Source organism: Sprattus sprattus, assembly GCF_963457725.1.
Source record: "Sprattus sprattus genome assembly, chromosome: 2".
NCBI classification, from domain to species: Eukaryota; Metazoa; Chordata; class Actinopteri; order Clupeiformes; family Clupeidae; genus Sprattus; species Sprattus sprattus.
In genome coordinates this window covers 7,343,837-7,354,499 of record NC_137921.1, presented here as the reverse complement: position 1 = coordinate 7,354,499, position 10,663 = coordinate 7,343,837, and the positions used below count along the sequence as shown (strand labels likewise).

Below are 10,663 nucleotides of genomic sequence, written 5' to 3'. Positions count from 1 at the left end.
GTCAATTGTTCCTGTTTCGTTCTTCTGCGCATTTTCACACTTTGTTTTTGCTTTTCTCTTGTGCACTTGTTGGCAATTTAGGAGGCCCAACACATCAAGAGGCCTGAACTAATGAATCAATGTATGCAAAGTGCACAGAGATAGTGATAGTGGGGAACACTGTTTATTCCTCATGCCTGCAGAGTAACACAATCATTGTAAGTCCAGAAGCCTTTTCATTTTTGTCAAGAAAAATGACTTACTGCACCTTAAACTCACTGATTCAAATGTGTCCGTTCACTTATACAGTATAAATAAAGGTGTTATGATTGAAACTTGCCAATTCACTGCTGATATAGTAGCATAAAATAAATAAAGATCTTTTGGGTGTCAGGGCTGGATTTGGGCCGGCTGGTTCTCTTCCTGTAGGTTGTTTAGTTGCCCTGGAGACCGCTCAAAGCTGGGACGTGCTCGTACGAGAGGAGTCCAATAGCACTGTGTACACTTGTCAGCGAGTGTGCTGACCCTCAAAGGTGGGACGTGCTCGTACGAGAGGAGTCCAATAGCACTATGCACACTTGTCAGCGAGTGTGCTGACCCTCAAAGGTGGGACGTGCTCGTACGAGAGGAGTCCAATAGCACGGTACACACTTGTGCACGAGTGTGCTGACCCTCAAAGCTGGGACGTGCTCGTACGAGAGGAGTCCTATAGCACTGTACACACTTGTCAGCGAGTGTGCCGACCCTTGTTATTGATTACATGAGCTTATGAACAGTCTTATGTGTGACCACGATGGTCATTCAAATTTGCACTAGGGAGAAACTTAGCATAGAGAGAGCCAGAGGGAGGACAGAGAGGAGCTGGTATTTGCCGACAAACAGCAGAAACTACATTCAAAGAAGTGTCTACAATCAAGACAGTATCTAAGGGGAACGGTGATCTGTCTTATCAAAACAAAATGGACTCTTGTTTTTTTTCTTCTAATGCTTTTGTAGAAAAACGAACAAATTGTTGGGTGAAAGGTAAATGCTGAATAGTTTTACGGGAAGCAAATAATCCCTTCACAGAGGAGGATGAATAATGAGCCCTACAATTGTCATAACAATGGATTTGGCAACTACGTGACTATATGGCATCAGACAGAATATTATAAAAAGACACATATGCCAGCACACATCATTTTATGTTCCCAGACTTTCATTGTGTGCACATCTATACTTCCTTGTAATTTCCCTTCTCCTGAGTCTTGAGCCCCTGTGCCTAGATCGGATTGGATGTGAATATTTTGTTTGTTTTTCTACCAAAAAGAGGCATTCCAAATTGAGGGGTACCATTTATATGGTCCACAAATACCTGTATGTAGTTCCCCCTTTAGCCACTAATGCTACATCTAAATCTGAGCTGGATCAGCATCGTCTGAAAAAGGCAACGTCCAAATAGCCAGATAACGGCTGAGACTGGAATAGGTCTCGGCCTGAAGTGACATGAATCCTACACGGATTCGGCAAGTCTTTGCTAATCAGGGCCCATATTGACAAAGCATCTTGAGGCTATAAGTAGCTCCTAATTTACAGATTTACTGAACTAAACTAGACTCCTAAAAACTAGACGTACCGCATAGCGCTGTGCTATATGACCGACGCATGAAGTGAAAGAATGAGTAAGAATTAAGGGGAAATAACTAGATCATTTCAGTTCCAATTAAGGTTGAATGATTACTTGAAATACGTTTCTGGCAACAATAAAGTAAAAATGAAAGGAACTATAGCTTGTGGATGGGGCGGCTGTACACTGACAGGGTGTGAAGCAGTCCCTGTGCTATATTTGAGCATTTTGTGAACTTACACTTATACATCTGCAACAATATGAGCTTCATTGTATAACTGCACTTGCCTTTAATTTTTGTTTTGTTTTAATTTTGAGAAATATGCATGCGTCATATAAAATGTAGGATTATTAGTTGAACGCAAGAATATGTTTGAAAACAATACTATGTACAGTAAATGCTAACTATCGGTGAACAAGTATCGACATTTAAAACAGGACAGGGGCATTTACTAGTTCAAATACAGCCGCAAGCAACAATCATTGGCGGTCTAAGCCGAATGTGTGAATGGCTCCAAGCAGTGAAAGGTTGAATGGTTTGACCGCTTCAACAGGTGAAAGAAGGCCATTCGAATTTTGTAACTGTTACGTAAGTATTAAAAAACAAAATACATTTTTAATATAGAGGATCGGAGGAAAACATAGTTTAGCTTGTAGTGACATCTTATGGCTAAACCGTTTAAAATTGGGTAAAAAGCTTTTATATGCCATTATGAATGAGCCTACATAAATTCATTTAGATTCACCATTCACACAGGCATTTATTGGCTGCTAAATTTTGATTGGCCATTTTGCTGAGCAGGTCAAATGGAATTTATGAGCCAAGCCAAGTATGAACATACGGAATTTCAAAAGTTTCGCTTAAGCAGTTCTTAAGCGGAGATATAGAAATGTGTCAGTTGCAGCACCTCCTACGGACGGAATTTCACGAAAGTTCCCATGCGTCCAATAATGTGGTAATGATGCAGGGTGGCGAGTGAAGTTTCGCGAAGTTTGAACCTTTCCATCACAACATATTGACTAGTGAAGTGCTAGACTTTTGATTTGAACATGATTCAGCAGGTGGTGCCAGTCCACAAATAACGCGCCTCCTAGAGGGCAGATTGCCGTACAAATGTCATAATTATTGGCAAAACAGTTTTGGTTTTCGAGCTATTGCCCATTAAGTACTATGACCCTGCCTCACCTGAGAGGGAAGCTAGCACCAAGGGAAATGAATGCCTAGGGACACAAACCTTCTATACCAGTGGTTCTTAACCTGGGTTCGATCGAACCCCAGGGGTTCGTTGAGCCACTCTCAGGGGTTCGGCAGGGGTCAAGACACACAGTATAGCCCGTTTCACACTAGCAATGTCGTTTTGAAGAAATCATATTTTATTGTTCAAATTACGAAGGGTTCTGCGAATGCACTGATGAAGCTTGCAGGGTTCAGTACCTCCAAAAAGGTTAAGAACCACTGTTCTATACTCTATCGGCCATGTGGGGCTACAACCATACCATGTTTGATATGGATTGGTGAAATCATAACTGAATGATATCTCCGACCAATTATTTTGATTAAGAGTCATTTCCAAAGCCACCAAGCGTAAAAACTAGCACCTACAGTAAGTCTTGGAGAACTAAGAAGAAGTCGAGAGGACCTCCACTTCACTACCATTTGTTTATCTGTCTGTCAGTGGGATTATGTAAAAATCTATCCGGGCGATTTTCTTGAAACATGGTGGCGGGTTTGAGTGCTGGCCAAGGAAGAACGCATTCATTTTGGAGCGCTGTTTGTGTTTTTACGTGAGAAATTGGCCTAGGCGGAGGTCTACACTCTCAGAGTGCCCCTCTAGTTAATTTGGATATTATATTCATATATATGTATAACTATAAATATATTGATGCATTGTTCTTTGCGGTAGGCAATGTAGTGCATGCCTAGGAGAAAACTTTTAGTTAGAAACCTTTAGTGCAACTTAGGAGTACTCTTAGAGGTAAGATAAAATGCTTTGTGAATATGGGCCCAGGGCTATGTTGTTTGAGAGTCAGCCAATATGGCTTCTAAGTCTGCAGTGAGACGCACAGATGCAGGTGCATCATTGACTGTGGTAATACTGTGGATTGATAAGATTTCCTTTCCTTAATACAAAACTACACGATTATCAAAAATACCAGAAATCTGATTTGCGTGAGATACACATCCAAAAAACGAAGCAGAGAAATGAAAGATAAAAGAGAGGACATCATCCAACGTTAAAAGTGTCCTCAAATAGACATCTGAAAAGGAAACTATTTCTGTGTATGAAACTCCAGGGCCTGCTGCAAATCCATTGTAGTTTCAGCTTAAAAGGACATGCAAAACTGTCCAACCCAGGGAGCTCTACATATCTGTCTAAAACAAGGTGCATATCTGTGAAGAGGTACATAGACAAACAAGAAAAATATATCCTCATATATATATGTATATATACAGTTTATATATATATATATATATTTATATGTGTATGTACATATCTGTTTCTATGATTTGTGGCTTAAGATTTAAACGAGCATGATTGTTTCCTGGTTATGTTTTCTGAAGAAGAAGCAAGAGGATAAAGATGACTGTGTATTATTTGCTTCCCGGTAAACTTCTAAGGGGATAAAGAAAGCCTCCTACTGACACTGGTGTCGACGGTGGGATTGTGCACAAGACAGAGATCACCGGTTTGGCTTTGGTTCTCCTGGGAGTCCATGATAAAATGGTGACAGTTAGTGCAGTCCTCGTGTGAGGTCCCTGGAAAATGCCGATTCTGGAACTGATCGGGGCCGAGTCCGGCCCAGATCTGAGCCCGACTCAGCGGCAATCAGAGAGACTCTCAGAATCATCGCAAAGATCACATGAATGTCGCTTAGATCAAATGCATGAATAGTTCAATAACAAAAAAAAACATAGCTTACTTGCTTTTTGCAGACCAGTAAAGACTGCCATTTTAACAAATGCTACACACACAAATGATTTAAAAAAAAAAGGAAATCTTCAACCTCAAGAATCAGGATTTGTGTGTTATATATATCTCTTCCTTTGCTGTTTCTTTTGGAATCCTTTTTCGGAAAGGTAAAATAAAAAAGATCAGCTTAAGTCCATCAACAACACTACCAATAATGCAAAATACACCAGTTCTCTGCTTTGTCTAAAAAAAAAGAAAAGAAAAGAAAAGAAAAACACTTTTTTTGAGTACTTTTGTGTAATGATTTCATTATGAAGATAAGATTACGGTTTTCAGTGTTCAGCTGGTTGAGGGTGTTCGGAGCACAGGAGCTCCCTCTGGTGACGCGGAGGAGGAAAAGTAGTCAGTCCCAAAAGTAGGGGCCCTCACCTCAACAGAATCCCCCAGCCCCTGCTGATGGGAAAAGGCAAGGGGGGGGGAGAAGAAGTCCAAGAACCAGCACAGGGTTAGGCTAGGCTGGCCCGGGCTGGACTGCAGAGGCATCGGGTAGGCTCAGGCTCCAGCTCACGTTCGGACTCACAGGACCACGGCTCAGTCCACGAAGCGCTGGCAGGCTTTCTTCCAGCGGCAGGCCGTGCACCACAGGTCCCGCTTCTCCATGCCGTACACCTTGCGGCACTTCTTCGCCTCGCCCCGCGGCTTCCTGGGGTGGGTTGTCAAGAACCATGAGTGAGCGGGATGAGACCTGATTAGACCATGGGATGACAACTTGCTGAAAACATATGATTTACTTTTTTTTTTTTTTAAAGATTTATTCTTGGGCTTTTGTGCCTTTAATCGATAGAGCAGTGAAGAGTGGGACAGGAAATGAGAGGGAGAAGAGGTGGGGAGTCGACAGGAGAAATGACATCAGGCCGGAATCGAACCTGTGTCCTCCATGGGCTTCAAGCCCGTATGTGGTCGGGGCTACTGCTTGCACCACAGTGCCCCCCACATATGATTTACTTTGAGTAGAATAAAACCGCACTCTCAAGCTTTTCTCATTGCTATTTAGAGCAGTTTATTTCCAGACGCGTTTCGGCCTTAAGCCATCGTCAGTGTGTGGCACTCGAACCCGAAATCGCATTTATTTTTTGAAAGTAGAGCGCACCTATCCCTACTAACTTATGATTTACCCCCATTCCCACGCACACTGAAAGCTGTTTATTAGCTGCTAGTATGCTACTATGACACACTGGTGTCGGGTGGGAATGGGAGCCAATGTCGTAAATACGGAAAAGTCCGACCGTTAATCTATCCCCTGGTAACCTCGTAACAGCTCCAGTGGAATTGTGAAACACAAGATGACTGTCTTCTCCCCCTTCATCCACTACAGTGATATCAGAGTAAGCCCTTGCCCCATTGATTCCCCATTATTCACCTCCGGATTGTTTAATGGCTTCTCTATCTGAGTCCATTTCACACATTCCGCAAGTGGTAGTGATCACTTTAAACCCAAGACTGTCTTTTATTGTTGAGCTGATTTTGAGAAATTAAACTTTGCCTCAGGCTATGCAGGAAACAGTGTTGACTGGTTGCTATGGTTGCCTTGTTGCTATGCTAGCTAGCGAAGGAAACTTTTAAATAACCTTAAGCGGTTTAAAAGGCAGAGTTCGATTTGCATGAAATGATATGAAGATATATCTAGCTTGCATTACAGTCTTCTCAATTAAACTTTCTCAATTAAATAATTATAGGAAAAAATAATTAACTTAAGAGCTAATTGGTTCGTATTAAGACACCCTAAGATGGCTCTGTAAGCTAGAGTTAGATGGCAAGGATGGCGAGGTTAACCCGCATGAGACCTGGCACGTTTTGCACGTCTCATGGAGTTTCACACTTATTTACAGTATTCTGTAACATACAGCCAGGTAGGAATACAGGACATGTTCCGTCATGAAGGACTGAACGGGAATAGAAATGTGTTCCGTGTTCTATGTTCTATTCCATGTTATTTTTATCTGACACATTTATGGAAACTATCGTTTCTCTCCGCGTTGCTTCTCCCCACATACACACCTGCAAACACACACAAGCAGAAACACACACCAACAAAGACACAAACTAACACACACACACACACACACATACACAATGGCATAGTCATACTCAACACGCGCACACACACACACACACACACACACTTCCTGTACCTGGTGCCAGAGGCCGGTTTGGGTGTGGGGGTGGTGGAGACATGAGCCTTGCCGAGGGTGGTGTGTGTGGCCAGCTGCCTCTTCTCTCCGATGCTGACACTGCGGATGTGACTCATCGGGCCCTGCGTGGAGAGGAGGAGAAGGAGGAGGGGAGCAGGTCAGAGGGCAGAGGTCAAAGGTCATTCTGTCATGCGTGGCAGCCAATCAGCTAAGGGATAACAGAGTTTGCATACTTCCTGAAACATTTGGCAGCTACACAACGAACCCTGAGAGCAGAGCAGACACTCGCACACACACACACACACACACACACAGACCTTCAGAGCAGACACTCGCACTGACTTGCTGGACTGTTCAGTAACGCTACATTGAGTTAGCTCTCAGTCTGCTGGGGAATCTGGGTTTCTGTACTACTCAACAGCACAGGAGGGGAAACATACACAACACAACACAACACAACACAACACAACACAACACAACACAACACAACACAACACAACACAACACAACACAACACAACACAACACAACACAACACAACACAACACAACACACGCACGCACGCACGCACGCACGCACACACACACGCACACACACGCACGCACACACACACAGCATTCTGCAGCTGACAAGCTAAAGTAAAGAGGAAGAGACAGGAAGTGATGTCAAAGCAAAAAAAGTAACAAGAAGGGAAGCAAGGAAGATGAAGATGAAGGGGGCTCTAGAACGCGTAAGCGAAGGGTCTGTTGCATAGCACTGTTCCAGAGTGTCTACAGATTAACTTTAGGACTCAATTGAGATTCATTCATGTAAACACTCAGTGCAAGCCGGTATCTGACAGATATGACCAAAATAATCAGAGGATTATAGTAAAGAAGTGAAATCTCAGGTCATGGCTATAGTTAAGTATAGTAGAGAGAGAGAGTGAGAGAGAGAGAGAGAGAGCGAGAGAGAGAGAGAGAGAGAGAGAGAGAGAGAGAGAGGGAGTACGTGAAAAATAGGCTAAACCAGACAGCAGATAACTTATGGATCTGGGCTGATTTGGCGCCGCTCCCAAATCAGCTGTCTGTCATACAGGAGGGCTGACGGTGAGTGACACTTATTGGTTGTAAGTGGAGCGAAAGGTAATGATAGGTGAAACATTCAAAGGAAAGGAGATTGAGAAGAAGGGGGAGCAGTATGGAGTGAAGGAGTATGCAGAGCATTCAGTATGGAGGGGAGGAGTATGTGTAGTATGCAGTATGGAGTGGAGAAGTATGTATAGTATGCAGAGCAGAGGAGGGAAGTTTTAAGATGAGTTTTGGTGAGGGTGATTGGCCAGGCTGCTCACCGGTAAGCCTTTAAAAATGATGGGGGGAGACTGCCAGGACACACTGATCCTATTCTCGCTCTCAACCGTCTCAGAAGACATGGGAATGTTGACAGGGACAGTGGCCTGGAAAGACACAGGTGTGCGCAGGTGAGACGCTCAGGCAGGACTGAGTGTGCAGGGCTGACAGCAGTGGAAAGAACTCAGCTTCCGGAATACTGTTCTGGAATTGTGCCCCCGAATTGTGCCTTGGAATTTTACTAACTCTCTGACTAACAATTTTGCTCTTTCTTCTCAAACTTCCCACACTTACACAATGAGAGGGAATCATCGTCAACACACTGCCCACACTCTCTCCCTGCCTCTTCTCACGAACATACAGTACATAACCGCTCTCACCCCCCCCCACACACAAACGCACATTCTGCACCCTCACATATACATTCTCCCACACAAGTCCAGTACAGCGGCTGGACTTGCAGATCGGAACAGATTGCACAGAGGTTGCCATAGAAACCGATTCTAGGGAGCGTATAAAATGACCCACACACTTACATCTGATGACTCAGAGGAGGCAGGCTAATCAACATGCTAGTCTCCCTGGGCATGCAGAGACACACACAGAGCTGGCCTATGACACCCAAGACAGCTATAGAACGGGGAGCTTTTGTCATAGACCACCTACACGTTCAACCGTCGGAGAGACCTCAAGACAGAGAACTTGGCCCTGACTCATCATGAGTTCAATAAAACCCAAGCATAAACAGAGAGAGCAAAGAGGAAAAAAACATATATCATGGATCTGATTCAGACTGTCATGGCGGCCAACATCTCTCTGAGCCATCAGAGGCATATACTGTAACAGGCAACACAGGATATCCATTGGTAAGACAGCATCTCATTTTATTCGGGTTTTCTTAGCGATGGGTCTGTTGCATAGCACTGTTCCAGAGTGTCTACAGATTAACTTTATATACTGTAACAGGCAACACAGGATATCCATTGGTAAGACAGCATCTCATTTTATTCGTTTTTTTTTTTTACCTGGTAGGCATGGTCAGTGCGGATGTGGCAAAGTGTGGAGGGAGCCGATTGGCTGAGTGGGGTGTGGAAGGCCTGGTGGTGGGCGGAGTCGCAGGGCAGCAGGTCAGAGGTCACCGGGAGGAAGATGGGGGGCGGGCCGGCCGTGGTGGGGGAGGTGGGCGTCAGGCTGGACAGCCCCTCCGACAGTGTGTCCATGTTCACCTCGATCTCCGTGTAGTAGAAGTCTTCCTCTCCGTCACTGTAGTCTGAGTCACTGTTCCGCCTGCCGGAGGAGGGAGGGAGAGAGGGAGAGAGGGAGGGAGAGAGGGAGAGATGGAGAGAGGGAGGGAGGGAGAGAGGAAGGGAGGGAGGGAGAGGGAGAGGGAGAGAGGGAGAGATGGAGAGAGGGAGGGAGGGAGAGAGGGAGGGAGGGAGAGAGGAAGGGAGGGAGGGAGAGGTGGAAAAAGAAGAATCATTTCACCGGTGTGCTTGTGTAACTTTGTGCACAGTTGTGCACTCTTATTATTTGCCTGTGTTTGAATAATACTTGCACATTGAGGCAAACACAGTAGAACAACTCTTTTATAGTAAACTGCAACCTATCCAGAGTTAATCTTTACCTTTTATACAACATCAGAACAGCAAAAGCACCTAATGCCTACAGGGATTCTTTTAAGTCCAGCCTATTAGTCTAAATCGGACCAACAGCCCCACGACTCAGTGCTCCAATGGCTTTGTGGAAGCTACATAAGGCCTTCTCATTTCCGGTCTTTCTCACATTTGACCACCAGAGGGGGCTGTGTGGTGAGGATCACTTGTGCTGTCCCTGAGTGTCTGTGCGCTCTGCTGAGAGTGGTGCAGCAACAGGAGGCTATAAAAACACCAGTGCTGCCCCTGCTCTGCCAGCGCCAGTGCCCCTGCCCCTGCAGCTCGGGATGGGGGAGAGCAGCTTGGGGAGCGCGGCTGAGACCTGCCCGCTGGAGAGGCTCGACACACACCTCAGGAGAGGCTCAGAAAAGGGCCGCAGCATTGCACCACATCTGTGGGCTTTGCTTGTTGACATCATCATCATCAAAGATTGTGCAGGACAATGTAAATCTTAACTGTGAAGGAAATTGACTGCACAGCGTTACTCATTAAAGAGTGAGTGTGTGTGTGTGTTTATTTTTTAAACATTTAGATCTTCTCAGCTCTTCATCTGGTTCTTACCAACTTTGCTTGATGTCGACCAAACAAGAAATAACCAGCAGGAACTTTTATTAAAAATAATAATTAATGTTTTTGTTTGTTTTTATTTTCATTGCATATCTTAAGTGCAAACGTTATGATTTGCTGATGTGCAGAATCTGGGTTCTCAGGCTCTAATTGGCCCTATCCTCCCAGCATATCGTGCTTAATCATGTTGCGTCTCAAATAAGAGGGAGTGTGAGTTTCAAGGCGTGTTTTTAATGATCACTAATTATTATTGTAAATTAGTATATGGCCTGTTTGAAGTTGATCCCAGCACAGCCGTAAGGGGTCCGCCCTCCCTGGTGTGCCCTGAACCTGTTTTGATTTGGCTTGATCAGTTGCGGAAGACTTCACTAATGAACCACACCCTCATCAATGAGAACACAGAACTCAAAGAGGCCAGAGCCAAACAC

General features: G+C 44.6%; 1 protein-coding gene across 2 annotated transcripts in view; it reads right to left on the bottom strand.

Annotated features, from left to right (window-relative positions):
- Positions 1-30: 30 nt before the first annotated feature.
- Positions 31-10,663, bottom strand: part of slc2a4rg (SLC2A4 regulator) — a 79,073-nt gene continuing 68,440 nt past the window's right edge. The window contains exons 6-8 of one of the 2 annotated variants that reach the window (XM_080831922.1): positions 9,042-9,303; positions 6,690-6,811; positions 31-5,242 (exon numbers count right to left, since the gene is read on the bottom strand). In XM_080831922.1, the coding sequence (XP_080688048.1) occupies positions 5,089-5,242; positions 6,690-6,811; positions 9,042-9,303 (538 nt within the window). In that variant the 3' untranslated portion in view covers positions 31-5,088. The remainder of the gene's footprint in view (positions 5,243-6,689; positions 6,812-9,041; positions 9,304-10,663) is intronic. The other variant, XM_080831923.1, reaches the window with a different exon arrangement.